Source organism: Corvus hawaiiensis, chromosome Z (assembly GCF_020740725.1).
Source record: "Corvus hawaiiensis isolate bCorHaw1 chromosome Z, bCorHaw1.pri.cur, whole genome shotgun sequence".
Classification (NCBI taxonomy): domain Eukaryota; kingdom Metazoa; phylum Chordata; class Aves; order Passeriformes; family Corvidae; genus Corvus; species Corvus hawaiiensis.
Genome location: NC_063255.1, coordinates 33,583,312 through 33,603,424, shown reverse-complemented (window position 1 = coordinate 33,603,424; position 20,113 = coordinate 33,583,312). Strand labels below are relative to the sequence as shown.

The following is a 20,113-nucleotide window of genomic DNA, read 5'->3' as shown; positions in this document are numbered from 1 at the left end:
ACGTAGTCAGAAACACTTAATCTCTCATCAAAAAGCATTTGCTCTAATCCACCAGTGCTTCCTGTAGATCTCTTAGGCAACCATTTCCTTATGTTAGCCTCCTTTAAAAACACAGATGTCACTAGGTATATTTTGAAAGATAATACCATAGCATCACTTTTGAACATAACTCCTCTGCTCTGTGAATATATCCAAGGATCTCCTGAGTGCTTCTGATATCAGCACTGGTGCGTTTAATGCTGTTTTATCTGAGATCAAAAATCATATTGCTTTTTTTCAGAGCAAAGATTTGGTAAATTGCAGTAACAATAGCAAGGCTCCTTAAAACAACTCTCTGAAGTATTTTTATTAAAATCAATAGGCCGTAATATCCTATTAAAATACATACTTACCTTTCTTAACTTTTTCACACCAGCCATGCTTATTTCTAATTGGTTCATCTTTTTGGAAATCATACTTGATTAAATCAAATGGGAAAAAAAGCTAAAAAAGGGAAGAAGTCATCAGTTATTCATCTACACAGTGACATCTGGTGGCAGTAAATATACATGAGGAAACCTGTACTCCAGCCTTGCTGATCTGAAAGAATGCAGTTTCATTTAAAACTGAAAATACTCTGTATGTAAATTTATGCCATTTTCTGGAGGTAAGCAACATCAAAACAGTTTTGTAAATGAAGACATAGAACTGTCGTTTTGTTAATTTTCTTACAAGTAAGTTATAGGATCCACATCATCAGCAGAAGAGCTATGTCAGTCAGCACAGTAAGAGCGTATCTCTAGTATTTAAGTGACATTTAATGGTGGTGGCTGGTATGAAGTGTTCTTGGGGTATTCTGGCACTGGAAACAGCTGGGAAGTAAAAGGCCTCACAAAGGAAAACCTGCTTCCTGTTGGGCTTTACTCTTCCTTAACTAGCCTCAGCTCTTCCCTCTCACTTTCTCTGTATGGTGGTAGGAGTGAGCACCAGCAGAAGGATATGTACTCCCATGGTTCCAAGCAAACTGAAGGAGAGGACAAGATACTCTTATCAAAACTAGCAACTGCAATACTTTTTTTTTTTCTTTCTTGAATATACAGCATTTGACTCTTATTTCACTTCATTTTTCTGCTGTGATATGAATCCAAACTGGACCTTTACGAGACACTGACAGATACCTTATGCCTGATACCATTTGGACCATGGTGTTTGCGGTAGTCCAAATTGTCTCTTTATTATTCTAAAGAGACAATTTAGAATTGCCTGGGATTCTGTGTCACTTTCTCAAAAAGAAATACATCAGCAATCTTTAACAACTAGTGAAACCAAGGATATGTAATTATCTTCTCCTGAGAAATCTTGGCAATAGGGGAACAATTTTATAAAACATGAATATACACCTACACTCTTCACAACAAAGAAATGCAATGTAACTTAGGGAAGGTTATATGAAAGTGACTGAAGTAAAGAGTAGGATGTTAAAACACAAATCTCTTTCCTTTTCTGCCACTAATTTGGATGAAGAGTTGCATCGTTATCCTAATTTGATATGTTGTTGTAAATATATCAAATAATTTTTTTCTCGAAGTCTGAATAAAGAGCAACTTGAATCCCACTATTTAAGTCTCATATGGACAAAACTGGTTCATTGAGTACTTTCAATGTTCAGCACTGTGTTTTTTTCTACCCTAAGTCTGAAATAAAAAGATATTTTAACAATTGATCAAAGGAAAAAGGTCATAGCGTGCAAAATAATGTTGCAAGAATGGGACACTATTCTAATTAAGTGAAGGGTAATTATTTTTATTAACCTCAGATTAAACCATTTACCAAAGTCAAGAATTTGAGAGCCAAAAAGTTTGCCTCAATTAGAAAATAATTGATTATTCTTGAGGAACAGAATGGGAGTGGGTCTTTTTTTCTGGCTGTCTACATTTAAATGCTACTCTTTTTCACCTTCTTTTTTTTTTACGTTGACATTTATTACTTTAATAGGTTTCATATGACCAAATGCAAAGAGAAATATAAATAATAAGAATGAAATGGTATAAAATGAAATGTATTGTGTTTTCGTGTCTGATTAGAATAGCTTAAAATAATGCATCATACAGGGTAGTATTTTGAAAAGATAGAGCTCTTGAGCTCTGATAGAATGAAGAATTTTAAGTTGTTATAAATACTCAGAAACTGTAATTCAGTATCTGAGATAATCTAAAAACTGTTGAGACTATTATATTATATATAACTATAGTATGTTGTATATGTATTTTTTTGCCTACAACTTCAGAATATTAATGAGGTGTATTCCAATTAAGTTTTTGAAATAGTAGTCATGAAAATACATAATTAAAAGAAAATACCACATCTTGTATTATATATGCATCGTGAAACTATACAGAGACTGTGCCAACAGCTGTGCCTGTGCAAAAGTCTTTTTCAAGCTAAATCATTCTATGATTCTAAGCAGCTTGTTTTTCGTATTAAATACTAGAAAATGAAAGCTCCAAAGCAAAGTATTTAGTGTGGGCACAGACTAGCATTTGGTTCAACTCATTATTCAAATTTTAATGGGACGAGGACCTGAGCTGTTGAAGCCTTATCATATTATTTTCATAGAGTACTGCATTCAACATTCGTCATTTTAATCTACATTTTACTCTCTGAAGCACGACATAAATGTAGCAAAAAAAGATCATAATTTAGCTAGCTGAAACTTATAATGAGTAAACATGCAACATTATTGTCTCTTACTATGCTGCCTAGATGTTATCTAGTAACAGCTTCCCTCACCCTTTTTTCTTTTTTTCAATTGATTGGAAATATGTGGATTTAAATATTGTTTTGAAAATAGTTTTGACATTCCTAAAGTTTCAACTCGCAGAGAATGCTCAGAGAACCTTTATCAGAAAACAGAGATCACAAGCTCTTTATTACTTGTTTTAGAGATGAAGTGGTTTTGAATTCTCTGGGAGAATATCAGTTTCTAAACCAAACATTACATGTACTAGATTTAATTTCAAGCATCTTTGAAAACTGAAATGTAAGAAAAAAATTTTGGAGCATAATATCATTGTATCTTAGAGACAGCTTTTAAATATACTTGTAATGGCTTATTTATGCTGTAAAGAGCAGATGCATAAGTCCTCCACACAGTGTTGTTAGCCAAAGTAAACAAAACCAAGAAACAAATCTTTTAAGCTACGTTTGATATTAACTGAATCACATTGTTTTCTTACATGACATGTAAGAAAATAATACCTTAGAATACAATTGTAGTACATTATTTTAGCTCAAAATTAGTCAAAGGAGAAGAAACAACATTAATTTTCACTGGCCAATGAACTTAGGAGCTTCCATTGCTTGGATTTACAAATCAGTCTTCTTCTTGTGAACAGATTTCTCCAGGATCTGAAAATTTGCTTAAAACTAGCTTTGTTTACTTTTAAACTAAAAGATTTCTCATCTGCCACAAGTTCTATTACTGCATGAAGAACTGCATAATACTAATTCTGAATGGCTGTGTGAAAGACATTTTATATACTGAAATTATTTAAATATGTTGCAAGATTTAAGTGTTTCTCAGCTCAAAGCTGATTTTTATCTACACAGTTTTGAGTAAGAGACTTAGATTCCTGTGATAGTTTGAATATCTATGCTTAAAATAATGAAAAATTACATTTACAAATAAAGTTTGGATTTTTTTTTTTTCATAATGCTTTTCAGGTGAACATGCCACATGTTATTTTTAGCCCTTCTCATAAGCTTCCTTGGATCTCACTAATCCCAAGCTTCTTTGTTGTCTGCCATCACTCAGAATTTAAGGAGTGAGAGACTTTTATATATATTTGATAGACACAACTGAGGGTCTTCCAGATTTTTCCCATATCGCATTTATATAAATACATACATAATGTATGTCATATATAACAAAATTGATTATTAACATTTGTTAGATACATAGTATGTCAGATGCAAAGATTAAACAGCAATTTATTATATTACTGAGTTAATCAATACACTATCTATTTGTAAAACATTTTAAGTTTTACCAGCTGAAAAGCTATTCGGAGGCTTCTACTTCTCTGTTCATTGACTCTATGCAAACATCTTTATTGAAAGATTTTTTCATATTCTACAGGGAGGCTTTCAATCACGTGAACCAATCCCTCATATAAAGAACACAGTGTGAAAAGAAACAAGTGCAAACATGAGCACTGCTTTTAGTTAACATCTTAAATACAGTGACTTCTGGCAACAGCTGTAACATTCATCCATTTCTTCTTATTAGCTTATGTCTTCCAATATTTTTATGAAAATAAATGTGTTCTACAGAACCTTAATATCTATCACAAGCATTTGTCCCCAGCCCTTAGCAGTAACTGGCAGAGAAGTTACTTGGCTCATTCTGGGAGCTCAGCTTGCCTTTAAGAGCTGTATCTTTTATCTGTATTTCACCTTTACAAACTGTACCATTGTCACTACCTACAACAGGAATGCACTCCTATTTATCTTCCTTTTTCCCTGCTAAAAATGTTATACTTTGAACCTTTCTGCTATTATTCCCTCTGTACATATAGGGCTTTGTACTGCATTTACTTTGTTGCTAGTTGTGCAATTATGCTGTAGGAAGAGAGCAAGTTTCTTCCTTCTCCTTTAGTGTATCATATATAAGAGCACACAAGCCTCTTCCTCCCACTTTCTCAGTTCTCTTTCTTTCTATTCCCAGTTTAAGAAATAAGTGTTTAGGAAATCCCTAGAAAGTGTGTGAAAGAGAATGTTGTCCTGTGTGTCAAGAGAATGCTTCAAAAGCTGTTGTAGCATGTCTTTGAAGAAACAACAAACGCTGGGAATTGGGTAGCTAGGCCTTGTCTGTGCCCTTGTCTGCTTTACAGCAGGAGACAGATATTCTTTCCGACTTCAGATCATTCACAGGTCAGCAAATCAGAAATAATGCTGCTCTCCATTACATATCACTACTTGTCTCGTGGATGTCATTTAGACTGAAGTAAAACAAACAACAGCTACACTTCAGAAGGCATTGTTTAGTAATCTGCAAGCCGCAAAATGTATTTAAAAAACCCTCCGTAACAATTGCCTGAAATAGTAAAAATTAACTTACCTATGGCCTTAAAATACATATTTAATGCCACATGCAAAATCACCATGCTACTTGATTAAAAATACAGATGATTAAATAAATACACAGCTAGTTCCAAGTTTAATCTTTATCTGCTGTGGACTTTACATGGTATTTCCAAAAGGTTAATGACTTATGTCAAAATTCTGCCAAAAGTTCTGCAATACTGAAGACAAGTTTACTCAGATTTGGAACACATGCAAAATCTTGTAAGATAATAAGGCATCTGGCTTAGAAAAGTCTGAAACAAAAATTAACATCAGGTTTACGGTTCCTCGTTCACCTACTACTCCCTAAATTCCAGATTCCTGATTTCCCGTAGCAGTTCTGGACCCTTCTGGAGATATCCATCAGCACTGGATGGCCACCATGCCTGCTACCGAGCTTCAGACATGTAGGACAGGGAATCAGTGGAGTCATCTGCTTAAAATCCTGAGCTCTCAGTGGTTTCTGAGCAACACACTAGCTCCTGGGGTGTTTTCTTTGTGGTTCCAGATTCTTCCCTGCAGTCTGAGTTCCTGTATTAGAAGTGAAGAATTCCTCTGGCCCCAAAGTGTAAAGAGTCTGTAGTGATTGTAATGTGGTGATGGAGTATTGAAGTTGTGGACCCTGGAACATATGCTGCCTAGAAACCTATTTACATGTCATCAGAAGATACCTCCGGTGTATTTCCAAACAACGGTTTTACATCACTCTCTAAAAAGAAGTTTTGTCAGGACGTTTTGCTATCAGTTCTCCTAAGGAGCACAAACGTCATTTAAGTCAACAGGACTTGTAAATAGATAGGTATCAGTCCATTTAAAATTCCAGGCAATGCGTGATGTATTATTTATTTCAAGAGTAAAAACTGGCATAAACAACAACATAATGATAAATATGTAGTCTCCTTGCAAAAAGGCTTACTGAACATCTTTCATATTATTAGCTAAAGCTTGGGACGTGTTACTTAGGGACTTTCAAATCACTTAAAAGGTCGTACTAATAGGATCAAAAAGAAAAAGTCTTTCTGGGAATTTCAAGCAGAAATAAATTCTTCATTTACTCAGAAGGATGGAGGAAAGTCATAATGTGTGATATAAATATGTAATCCTCCTCCCCAAGATATATGACTGCCATTTTCAAAGCTGATGAAATACAGAAGGGTTTTTTTTCTAGTTTTAGTAACCTAGAATACAGCAAACACATATAGCAGACTTTAGATAAAGGGGTATAGCATTTTAAAATTAATAATCTTGCCAAGTATTCTCTGTCACAATAAATCAACAGAGTTTATATAGGTATTGTCTTATATTTGACATTTCTGAATACTGATACAGACTAGATGTAGTTTGAGTTAATTACGTTTAATTGCACCTAGGTATAAAATATCTACTACATTTGTATCTCTCTATATGATACTGCATATAATTATTATAGTATATTATTATTCTTTCCCATTTATGCCAAATATTTACATAGCAATATGCAATATAAATATACTCTATAAACACATTTCTAACTATAATTTGTAGAAAAGTAAATCAGAATAGGACATTTGTATGCTTACTTCTGATGCTGAGTTCTTAGGCACAAAGAACTTAGGTATGAATCCAACTTTTTCTTTTGTCCTCTAATGTAGTAGAGGCCTGAAACTATACTTGGTAACTGTCAGATTACTCAAAACTGTCGGAAGAGAGCCAAGGCCTTTTTGACTCTTGTGAACTCTATGCAAAATCTCAAGTGTTACTGCTGAGAGTTTAACTGGGTCAGGTGCCAAGATTTTACAGAGGGTCAACTAACTTGCAATAACCGAGTTAGAAAATTTTTCTTGGACTTATGACTGTACTCAAACTAAGAAACACAATTTTTCAGCACTACCACTAACTAAGTAGAATGTAAGTAAATAGTCACCTTATAAAAGAAATTGGTGCGTCCAACGGATCCAACTTTTCCTGTGTGGTTCATGAAACAAATGTTTCCTTCGGTAGCACCATAGAACTCACAGATCTTAACAGCACCAAATCTGTCTAAAAATTCCCTCCATACATCATTTCTTACTCCATTTCCAACTGCTAGTCGGACTTTGTGATTTTTTTCTCCTTCCTTCTGTTAAAAAAAGAAAAAAAATATTAAAATATCGTATACTGATAATTGCATTTGATTTCTGCATATATTGCAGATAAAATGTACCTTCTTCGAAATACATCCAGTAAAAAAAACAAAAAGAAGGAAAAAAACACTCAATAAGTTAAAGAAAGCTGGCACAGCTGGTGGACAGTTGCAAAGTAGTAAGCTGCAATCTAAAACCTTCTCTTGTTGAACAAATTATTTCATGAATTATGACTACAATAATTTATATAAACACTTCCATATTTTAAAAGTTGTATTGTCTCAGTCTATTTCTCCCCAGAGGAATTAAAAAATTGGGAAGAAGAGAGAAAGACGGGAATTATTTCTGTCACAGGATTAAAGTCAGAAGAGATGAATAGTTACTTTCTTGTCTTCAGACTGATTGTGAGGAAACAATTAGATTTCACACACTTGTAAAAAAATATGCTCCTTCCCACATATTGCATATGAGTCATCTTCTGTATTTTTTTCAATATTAAGACTTGCAAGGTTGTTCAATGTTACTGGAATATATTATTTCTAGTGATCGTGAGTCTTTACTGCTGTCAGCTCCCCTGTTTACCACAATGAACACAACAGTATGCATCCAGTTCAGTAAGATGTTCTAATTTTATTAACACATTCCCAAATATTGAGATTGCATGGACTACCTTTAAAATACAATCATGTTCAAGCTGAAGTACCAGAGGGCAAAACATCTATACTGTTTGGGTTTGTTTGGGTTTATTTTTTTTAAATTTCATCTAGTTTAAAATAAGACTTGCTTTTTAACCATTTCAAGTGGCAATAAAGAATTCCCTAGAAGTGAGAGAGCATAAAACATAGGTACAATTTGTTACCACATACCTTCAGAACTGCATAGCACTCTGCCACTGCAACATTGTCTCCACATACCTCTATCTACGTATACTCACATATATGTATGCAAACACCTCTTTACATATATATATACATATATATACATATATATACACACATATATATACACATATATGTATGTACACATTCACATACATATACTACAGAAAACAGAGTCCCTATTTTCTACTTTTCTATTACGCATCCCCCCCCACCAAACCAGTATGAATTAATTATGGCTTTATATTAAAAATCCATTTTAACACCTTTAGTCTCACATAAAATCACAGCAAATTATTTTTGCCAAGAGATCTGGTCAGCTGAGTGAAACAGGAATCTTTTTAATAATTTGGATGTTAAAAACAGTAAAGCCTCTACTGAGTACATAGACAGCAGTATTCCTCAGAGATTTATGTCTTGGAGAAATTAAATTTTTCATGAGGATGTGAATTTTTCCTACTGTAATGAAAAATTGCAAACACAATGGAATTTTAAGTTCCTCTAAATCACAAAGACCATCTAAGTTTTTTTCTTCCCTCTTCAAAACCAGTAACTCACAGAAAGATAAAAATGTATTCATTCATCTTTAGAGTCTTCTGCAAAGTAAGACTTTGCAGAAGGAATGCACCTAGTTCACTAGATGCAAGTGTTGACAGGTTATAGTCTGAGGCATTATCCTGCAATTTTACGTCAAAAATAAATGACTCACCAGCCTACCCTGGTCACTACCAATTCTGTTTTTACAACAACCCAATTCTTGCTTTTCCCCTTCTCCTATCTTTAGAAGTGAAAGTAATTTCTAAACACATAAGCACATACTTCACTGACTTCATGCTAAATCATTATTAACAAGTGCTGCATTACATAGCATTATGAATCTGACTCAGACACAGCCTGGAACAAAGTATCTAAAAGTTGCCCACAGATGTCATTTTTTCAGTGGTTTGTTTTTTCTACTTCACACACAATATCACAATGCAAGAGTGTAGCTTTTCATATACTTGAAATAATAGCATCTGTTATATCACATATTCAAAGTCATTATCTTGTCAATGAACAGCAATAATATTATTAATTTTTAAAATAAACTGTTTCAGTGTTACTTTGAACTTAATCGGGAAAGTTTTTAATGGATTTTTTTTCCCCTCAAGAAAATTGGCCACCATTTATAGAATATTCCTGTCAGCTCAACATAAAACTTTTCAAAGTGGGTTATTTTCCTTGCAATTTCAATGCTAATCTGAAATGAATGTGTCCATAGCCAAACTGCAGCTATCTCTTGCTGATGTCACTGAATTATTCAAATGTACTGCCTCTGCTAAGATACAAAAAATAGCTCAAGAGATACTTTCAAGGAAATTCTTTGTTCCACAATGAACAGAAGATATAAATATATGCATATATATACACACAGTAATTGAGTCTTTCATCAGGCCAGGATCATTCAAAACCTCTAGAGACCAAGCTAATAAAAAGGTGACCTTGCTTCTACTATTTATACTTTAAGAAAAAGAAAAGCATTGATAGCTGTTTGCTGAAAAGACACAAACCAGGATGAGCTAGAAGACAGTGGCCTACATGGACTATGGTGTTCGGGTTTTTTTCCCAAAAGAACAAATACCCCATCATTTATAAGTGCAGGAACCTTTCAGTTCCTCACATTACTTTGGCTGGTTTATATTAATACAGCAGGAATTTTTTTGTGCAGTGGAAAAGATGCAGAGTAGACCTGACACGTCATCATCCTACTTTCCTTGCAATGTTAGCACCTATCATCAACATCAACAGTACAACGTAAGGCCATCTCAATTTAGGAAGAGGTGCTCTTACAGCACTCAGGCCTTTTGCAAAAATATAAAGAAGGTATGTGATGTTATCAAGGACTGATCACAGAAAACAAATTTTCTAAAAAGGTAGGGCAGTAATTCCCTTCTTCACAACTAAGATAGATTCACTGTTAGATTGCATTGCTACAACTGCTGTATTTGTGATCTAGTCAGCTCACCATAGTTGTACCTGTCTGTTGATATAAGATTCCCTGAAGAGTACTGCAGGGCTTTCTGGTGAAGACATTAAAACTGTCATGCATTTAACAGTCTTTCAACCATAAAAATTAAAATTATGTGTAATTTAATCTCCCAGCAGGTTTAATAAGCATGAAAAAAGTTACTAAAATTAGGGAAACTTCAAGCAGTGAGTTTTACTCACATTCATTTTACATGTGAGTAAATTAATATAGCTATATTTTATCTATTTTTATAATTTTTATAATTAATATATTATATTAGTTCATTTTAGCTTTATCTGTAACTAGCTTTCAATGTAAAGTGAGTCACAGTAAAGTGAGTTAGCCATTCTAATATCTGTCACTTCTTTTTAACATCAAACATCATCACATATATTATTGTCCATATCACTGCCAAAGTCCAGCTCTTAGGACAGGCATATTGGTATCCATAGGCACTGTGGCTGAATAGTTATGCAGTAAATAAAATGCTACAAGTACGAGAAGGAAAGGAAAAGAGATGATAATTCCAACAAATTACAAAAACATGGTTGAATGACAAACACTTAGGGTGTCCTAATGAAAAAAGAAATAAAACAAATATGCAGAAACTTATGCTTTAAACTGACTAGACCAAATAGTCATGCTTTGTATTTCCACCATATTCAGATGGCATTTCATCAACCAGCTTCCCTTTGGTACAATAAATAGAATTAAGGAGTGGAAGGAATTCCAAGGAGTCACCTAATACATCTCTCTTCCAGCAGAAAAGCTCTGCTATCCCTGTGCCATTCTTGACACCTGATCAAGCTGTGGCATGTCAGCCAGCTGCCCTGCAACAGTTGGCATGCAGAAATTGTGTGCATGTGTATTTGTAGCCCACTGCAAAAACACAGTACCAAATTAACACCTCCTACACTAAAAGCTGTATTTCCTCACAGTATCTCATTCACAAAGCACTCAGTGCCTTCCCCTGGTCAGCTACCACAAGATAAATTCAAGTAAGTTCAAATTGCACGTCCTGTGATAATTCAATTACGGTTCATGTTTCTGAATGTATTAATAGCTCTCCACAGATAGTTAGGACAACAGATTTTCGAATAACAGAATGTTGTAACAGCTTTCCAAGGTTTCTAGAAATGTCTGTTTATTTTCCTGCACCGTGATTTTATTTTCTTAATTCAGAGTGAGTCTGAAATAAAATGGGTGTTCAGTATACATCCACTTATTTCTAACAGCAAAGGTGAAGCACTTTTTCAATGCCTTTTTTATTGACATCAATGCATTAATAAGCAAGAGCACATTCTTACCATACACCTGGAATTCTTTTCCATTCACTCTGCCAAGATCTTTGAACTGTGTACCAAACATCTGCACACATCATAAATCAGTTTGACACACTATGTCTCCATCTTGTGTGCTTGTTTCTTTTGTATATTAATTAATTGACAAGTCAAGATCTGCCTTATTACATTAAATACCACATACCTGGGATTTTTCATCTGTCAGTCTTTTCTCCTTAAGTGTTCTTAATAAAACACTTTGACTATCTACATGATTAAGCTGTTGGTAAATGCCTTTTAGAGTGCTATCAACAGTATACTAACTGGTGCAAGAAGGATTCATAATTGCAGCTACATAAAAAATGTGCTGAGCAGCTGCTTTAAAGAAATACAAGAAAACAAGTTCATTTTCCTACTTCTATTATTTTTGCATAAGGAAAATCCAAAGGGAGAGAAACAAAGATAATTCAAGGAAAAGGAGGCATGAAGTGCTCTCTGTATCATGGCCTTGATGAAATTGAAAGCAATCTCAGGGCCTGAGAATGCATCTGTTAATTATAAAATATGATAAGACAGATGACTCAGGATTTGCATTCAAGTATTTACAAGGTGTGTATGTAACAACACATTCACCAGTTCCTCTACTGATACATTAGCCCTGAAAAAGGGGTATCAGGTAGTTTAGAAGACAATAAGATGGGAGATATCCTACTGTTATAGATGGAATACATTTTTCAAGATACACATCCATGTTCATTATTTAGTAATGCATAATTATAAACTGCAACTAGATTTTTTGCAAAACACATACCCAAATTTAAAAATACAAATAAAAGAAAACAGGAAGGGTGTGAAGAGATGCACCTTAAGAAAGAACAGGAACAGTAGGAAAAGGACATGTCTTTCTAGTTCAGAAACTGCTTGCTTACTATTTAGTAGCTCACTAGAGATACTAAATAGTAAGCTCATTCTCACCCCATTTTTAATAATCAATCTCCTGGTAATCTTAGAATTATATTTAGAATAGAATCTTTAGAATATAATCTTTAGAATTATATTCTAAAAGAAGTTTTCTTCATTTAGCTCTTCTAAATGTTTTGTTTAGTTGTACTCCCATTTCCTCAGAAAATATCTACCAACAAAAAAAAGTCACTTTTGTCTGTGTTCCACCCAGTAATATGAAGTAGATTGTTTTGGTTTTGGTGGTTGCCCCAGGAGCACACTAGTCAAAACAAATTACAGACAACTTCTCAAAGATCAATTCAGAGAATTAAAGCACACACAGATTATTTCTTGCAATGCATGTTGCACACAGTATTCTGTGAGGAATATGAAGCTTCCCTTTGTGAAAGCATGACTGTGATTTCCAGGCTTTAATATAAGGACGTTTTCTGCATGACTCCACTAGTTTAACCCAAAAGATGAGTCTATGAAAAACTGAAAGCTGGAAGAAGAGAAACTGGTCAAGTTGTACGACCTCTTAAACACTCAGAAAAGTCTTAATCCACCATGCCAGAACCAGTAGTTGACATTGTAGCTAGCCTTCAGTGCTGTTTTGCATATGAAGAACTAATGCTTCCTAAGGCATTACAGAAGACATTTTCCACAAAGAACGTCTGAAAACCTCTACCATTATTAGTGGGGAGAATGAGAAAACAGACACAGGATCATCTGTGGATGATACCAAGAGAGGTATGCCAGTACATATAAGTATCAAAAGGCAGTAGGAAAAATAGGTGGGTTTATAATGTATTTATAAAGCCACTTTTTAAAAATAATACTGTTGTTGTAGGTATGGCAGTTGAAAGCACAAAGTTTGCTGTGACATACAATCTGGTTTTTATAAGATCAATTGATACAGTCTAGAGGGAAAAAATACAAGCTTCCAAATCTCATGGCCTTTTCTAAGCTTCAATCTCAGATGTGCTGGATATGCTCTTAGTCTAAAAGTTCTATTTTCTCTAACAGTATGTAAAAACAGTGTTCAATTTCATTTTAGGCACTGTTAATACTGCAGTAAATCAGCAACACCTTGGATTAAGAATGATGTCTTATGACACATGCAAATGGTTTCAATTTTTTTTTTAAAGGATAGGTCAGTAGAAGAATAAATAAATTGCAAAATTCCCCCCGTAAATCAAATTTTAATGACATGTAAAAATTCTTAGGAGCCTTCTCATGGAAGGTAGAGATGTGGTTGTTTGTAACTGTGTCATGTTACTGGTTTGGGGAATTCAATAAAATCTTTATGCCAAAAACTTGCAAGGGGCTTGACAAATTTCCACTCTACATTTTAAGGATATTAAAAAGAACAATTTCCAATACTGAACATAAATTGAGCTAAACTTTAATGGGGAATAAAATGTAATTACAAGTAAAATCTGCATTGTAGGAAAGTGTCTGCTGACTAATTTTTCCTTGCTTACGTGACTATTAAATTGCCTTCCTTTAAGGAAAACTGCTTCTAGGTGAGCGACTAGTGCTGTCCAACTACATAAACCCCATTCTTACACCCCTTTCCACAAACTTGAGTCAACTGCAGGGATATAGATATTCATTCTGTTTCCTTATGCCAGTAATTGAATTCCTTGTTTTCTCCTTCTAAACTACTATTGTCCTAACACAGAAGAGTTTTAACAAAAGAAATCTCTAAGCATCTTAAGTCACTTAAGAGAGCTTAATCCCATCCAAAGATGGGATCCCTTGGCCAAACTGTATCTAGTAGAGAGATTGTCTTGCCTCAGCTTAACAAAACAAAGTCTGAAAGCTGATATACATGGTCTTATACTCTTAGGTAACCCCAAGGAAATAAGAATTGTTACTGATGCTGGAGGATAACACTGTCTCAATACCAAGTGGACATAAACCAGGACACATATTAAATGGGAAATTCTAAGCAATTATACAATTACTTGTGAAACAGACTTTGAATACAAGTAGAAATGAACTGGTTTTAATAGAGAGTTCACCTATTTCATGTAAGGTATCACAAATCATACAAATACTGTCATACTGCATCACAGCTTATGAAAGTAGAAAACAGGACATAACGATTGAGGAAACTGATTTCTACACTCTGTTTGTAACACATTTCAGGATTCAGGTCTTCTCCACAGAAGAGCAGGAAAGAGATGCTGCATTATCATTCCTATCTTTCCAAAAGCCTCAGGATGCAATGCATTATTAAATAGATCATTACGTCAAATTTGAAATAAATCTGCAACTGCCTTTGGAAGATTTAATTTACAGTTCAGATGTTAAAATTTAAATTAGTTGCAAGCCTCTAGGAAAACATATCCACAGATTAGTAGAGAAGGCTTTCCAAGGCTTTTGCTAAGAAGAGGATACAGGGAGCTTTGCTATGCCATACTCTTGTAGCTTTGCAGATCACTGTTAATAGAGACTTTGAGCAAAGTCAGCCAGCAAGACCAATTTATCAGTTTTCTGAATATTCTTTTTCACTTGTGTAGTCACGGTAGTAGCTTAGAGCAGGACCCATTTTGTAGCTACTGATGGCTATTAGCCATCAATGCTGGCCATTGTATGTTCACTATATTCAAAACACTGGAGAAAAAGTGTTTGGAAGAGGGCAGGCATGAGGACTGCTCACTTAAAAGCCCAGCAAAATCTATGAATGTCACATAATGCCAGGTCTTTTTGTACTTTTACCTAAGGAAAAAGGCAACTTCCTTTTCTAACTAATGTTCTTTCCAGACAACAGATTACTAAACCAAACTGGATGCAGAATAACCTCAGAAAAATCCTACTGCAAGAGTCTTCAAGAGCTGTTGCAGATGTGAGTGGGAGGCAGAATGACCAAATAAGACAAAACCAGTAAGGAAAGCTCAGCCAAGAGTCAATACGCTACCACAGAGACTTGCCCAAAGTTCAATTCAAAATTTATGAAATAAGAGGCCACAGTGTGGACTCCAGCTGTAAGCAATATACCATTTATTTCAAGTTCAGTGTTAAAGAAACAAATTAAGAAAATAAGGTACTCACTATGGTTTCAATCTGTGTTGATTAGAAGGGCTTTGTAGCATTCTAATCTTGAGAACACTGCCCACAAAGTATCTTCAAAGAACTTTAAACTTGCCATATATTTCTCAAGCTGCTAGCATACATAGTACTTCAACATTAATGAAACTTAAATAGAGAAACCAACTTAGGAAATTATTTTACTTACTTGAAAACTAAGAGTGCATTGCATAACATATCATAAAACCTTCCACTTACTTGTGTGAACATGTTTCTCTGCCAGTTTTAACATGACAAATACTTAATATTTTTCTTAAAGTACCTAGCTGTCAAACCGATCTGTTTTATAATTTTAGTTTTTCTGGAGAAGGCTTAGCAAGCAAGCAAAACAGAAGCCTCACAGAAGAGTTTAGACATGCCAGCTCCTACAGAGTATGCACGTAAATTAACAAATAGAACAGTTATACAGTTAATGAATAGTTAATGATTGTATAACCATTGTATAACTATATAAATAGTTAAGGATGGTATAAATTACTTTTATTTGCACAATTTAAAATTGCTTTAACTTCATGGTGGCTTGGTAAGGATTTAAAAATGGAAGAGTTTGTTTCAGAAATTAAGTATATTAATCTATAATTCTTGCTTTAAGATAAAAAGGAGTGGGGAAAAAAAGCCATGCTCTCCCTGTAAAGTAAGGGAACTGAAAAGGGGAACAATTAATATCTCAGACTGCGAACATGGCAAAAATTGTGAAGTTTTGGAGAGAAGGGAAATGACTTTGCGAAAATCAAGTTAGCCTACAATGAGGAAAGAATCACAATTTATAAAAACTATGCCTCCCCTATGCCTTGACTTTTCTTATGATCTATAATTTGATTTTTTGTTATTCAGTAATTTTTTGTATATTTTACTATAAAGTCAAAATCCCCCAAACAAATAAAAATTAAAAATAAACAAAACCCCAAAACATAACAAAAAAAAAAATCAGATAGAGAAGTTACCACTATTCTGTTTCTTCATCACTGACAGTGGCCTTCACTGGGCCATCAGCCATGCTCCCTTTAATTCAAGAACATCCTCTTTATTGAGGCATGCATGGATAGTGCAGTAGGATCTATGACCCACAACTACATTGCTTAAACATACTTTTGAAAAATTTCCTAAGGGAAAAGCAATCCAATGACCTTTTCCATTCTTTGGTCAGCAACTTGAGATATTAATGCAAATTATTATTCTGTTGGAAAACGAGACTAATTTGCATTCTCTTATTTTAGAATACTGCTTAAGGAGGATGTTAATAATTTTCAGATTAAATACTTTGAGTTACTGATACCTTTTTCTAAGGGATGAGAAATTTTAATAAAATTCACTGAAAAGGAGATAAACCACGGATTATTTTTTTGAAATAACAAAATGGAATTATGATAGTGGCAAAGGGAGGCTTTTCAAAGAGATAACAGTTGCATTACATCCAACTTCTATATATTTTCACAAAATTCTTTCTGTCATCCTGAATATTTTGTTAAATTAAAAGAGGATATTTTCTTTTTGCTTAATGTTATACAGGCACTTGGAGGTTTTTATTTATTTTTATTTAATATTTTAAATAAAAGCGGTTTTTAATGGTAATTGTGCAAAGTCATTTATTAAAATGACATGCTCAGATGCCAAGAAAACAAGTTTTGATAATTCAGAAAAGTCATCAAATGGTAATCCTGGTTTTCTGAACTTACCTTGTGAAATTCCATGAAATAGTATTTTTTCACCAAATGATACTGAGCCAGTTTTTAGTCTCAAAGTCGTTCCTTATAATACTTTTAGTTCTTCATGATTCAAACCATTATTTTTATTAAGCGTCTACATATCACCAAATATTTGCAGAACCTCACATAAAAAGAAGGGCAGAATGACATGCCCAACACAGTTCAATTTCCCTTTTAACATACCCACATTAAGAACAATAAGTGCACTGACAGACAAATAGGCATCACTGTGATTCCACTTACCACTGGCTGATTGCAAAGGTAACGGCAAAGTTCTCCAATGTACTGGATGACAGTCACGTTGTACCTTCTGCAGTCACTCCAAAACTGACTGGCTGAGAACTTCTTTTTTAACACACAGGTTGCACCTTTATGGAAACAGTAAGGAAAAGGAAATTAAGCAATTTCTCTGTGCGGCAGCTTAGCTATAAAACAGAACATTTGAGGAACTAAGACAGCCTCGTTCAGAGAACTATGTGGTACAATGATCTTTCCCTTGCTCTGACTTGTACTTGATGCCTAAGGAAACAGAAAATATTTGCCATGGAGTTCCAAATAAATCTTTTATAAGACAGTCAGGGAGTACACCTACCTGATTTCATTAATAGATGTGTTTTATTGTCAGTGTAAAAACAGTACAAAAATTAAATGGAAAAAGGTTCTATATGGTTTAAAAATACATGGAAAAGCTGATTGTTTACTATAAATGTCTTTGTCAATATTTTAAGTTCAACAAAATACATTTTAAGTCTATTCTACTGTACTATGCTTAGACTGTACATATACTAATGCACCATACACACTGCCAAAATATTGCGTATGTCCTTAAGTTCCTTTTTACCTAAATATTAAAAAGTTAAAATATTTGTGACACAAATTATGATAACTAATTCTTCTCCACAAAGAGAGCTTGTAGAGATCCTTTGTTATTACAAAACTCCCCCTCTCCCCAAAATACACAGCTATTCCAAAAAAGACTCATTTGAGCGAAGCATTACTTTCCCTAGGGGTAGTGAACCTAAGTGTGTTTTATACATTTTTATAATAATTAATTCTCTATTAACAACAAAATCAAACAAGCCTTACCCAGTTCAATGCATCCACCAATGCCAAGAAGAGAAGCTGCACTGTGATAAAGAGGCAGAGTAATATAAACGATGTCTTCTGAAGTAGCACCAAAAGCCCACAGTCCAGCAGCTCCTTTAAGAATCTGCAAATGACTAATGACTGCTGCCTTTGGAAGACCTGTAATAACAACAAAATAATGCATTAAGGCTTCTCTTAAAGAGAATCCCTGTATAAAGTCTCTAAAATCATAAAAGAATCAATTTCTTTCTTCTGTAACCAAATTGTCAGCTGTCTTTTCAGATGGCCATAAATGGACAACTGGATGTTTAATACAATATTGCATGTTTCTGCACACATAAAGATTAGCCAGTTTGTAACCTCATCTCTTTGCTATTTAGTTTGATGTCACATCCACTCATGTAAGTGGAAATAAGAAGAAACTCAGTGGCTTGCCTGCTATCAAATTATATAGTGTAAGAAGGGACAAAAACATTTACTCTACATATGGACTTCTTTTAACATAAAGAGGCATCACACCAGGTCTTGTTACGGCAAGAGTCACAGTGACTGTAAGATAAATAAGAAAGGTATGGGATCTACATGGAGTGGAACACACAGCAGGTGCTTGTGTAAGAATCTTTCAATTTGTTTTAGAGCTCTATGAAGACTACGAGGAATTAATTAAAAAAAAAAATCAGTGAAAAGACCATGTCAGCGAGGTTCTTCTGAATGAGTTTCTTCAGGTTCAGAACAACATTTCTCTTCAGCAACACGCAGACTCACATGCAAGGGCTTCTTGGGCTACTACTCTGGTACCTATTAATTTGAGTAGGGGATGTGATCTTGCATTATATATGTTCTCAAACACACAAATTTCAGTCTGAGTCAGGCTGATGATGAACAGTGAGAACTGTTCAATTTTTCAGAAATGTAATGTTTCATAAAGTTTTCTCACCTATTCTAGTAAAGCTATTGTTCACTTGAAGACTTAGCTAGAGCTGCAAGTGTAATCTGTGGAGAGTCTAGCTACACCTCAAGGCTACTCCACTAGCTACCCCACTTTTCTACCCTAAAGAGAAAAGGGAATACGCCTGTGTTGCCAATGAACTGCTTACAGCAAGAAGTTTTCAGTCTTGGGGTTTTTGTTTCTGCCTTTACAGAGGGACTACCATAGACTGTGCAAAATACTCCTTTTAACTAAGTTTAGCTAGTTTTAACTAGTTTTTTAATCACTGGGTTATCAAAACATGAGAAAATGCTCAGTTACTCAGAATTAGTTATTCAATACTCTTCAGACTAAACAAATCTTACTGTTTTAGTTATGTAGTATATAATAGAAATTCAATGTAAATTAATGTATTATATACTAAGTCTCAAAAATATATATTTTGAATTCTACATAACTGAAATTTGAGATATCACACAGATATTCTGATTGCATTGTAAGAACAAAATCATTCCACCTGGACAACTCTGTAATATTTTTTAGCTAAATTCAACTCCCAACTCTTAACAAGCAAGCTCAACCATATTTCTATTAGCAATATTACAAACAAAACCTCATCTCTTGACAATATTTATAACTTAACTTTTTTACTGGAGACTGATGTTCTTATTTCCTAATTTTTCTTGAGAACCTGAAGCAAATAAACTGAATTATTATTTGTATGAAGGAACAAAGCCTCAAACCACATACGCATTTTCAATCTTCATGTGACTAAAACTGTTGTGTTCAACTGAATGAGAATGCCAATCTACTCATCTTAAAAACATAATGCTGCCTTTCATGCCAGTGATCAGGTTTTTTTAAGTCTTAGCTTTTTAGCTGCTGGAGCACAATTCAGACATCTGTTTCTAAACTAAAAAGCTAGTAACATAATGCTCTTTTCTGTCTCTACAGTGACATGCATAAACCGTGAATTAATGAAAG

At 34.1% G+C, this 20,113-nt stretch overlaps 1 protein-coding gene across 3 annotated transcripts in view; it reads right to left on the bottom strand.

The window, feature by feature from the left end:
• The window catches only part of SLC27A6 (solute carrier family 27 member 6), a 37,272-nt gene that overhangs the window by 7,577 nt on the left and 9,582 nt on the right, over nucleotides 1–20,113 (bottom strand). For 2 of the 3 annotated variants that reach the window (XM_048292340.1, XM_048292338.1), the window contains 4 exons: nucleotides 18,202–18,360; nucleotides 17,359–17,483; nucleotides 7,007–7,201; nucleotides 393–483 (listed from right to left, as the gene is read on the bottom strand). In XM_048292340.1, coding sequence (XP_048148297.1) covers nucleotides 393–483; nucleotides 7,007–7,201; nucleotides 17,359–17,483; nucleotides 18,202–18,360 — 570 coding nt within the window. The remainder of the gene's footprint in view (nucleotides 1–392; nucleotides 484–7,006; nucleotides 7,202–17,358; nucleotides 17,484–18,201; nucleotides 18,361–20,113) is intronic. The other variant, XM_048292339.1, reaches the window with a different exon arrangement.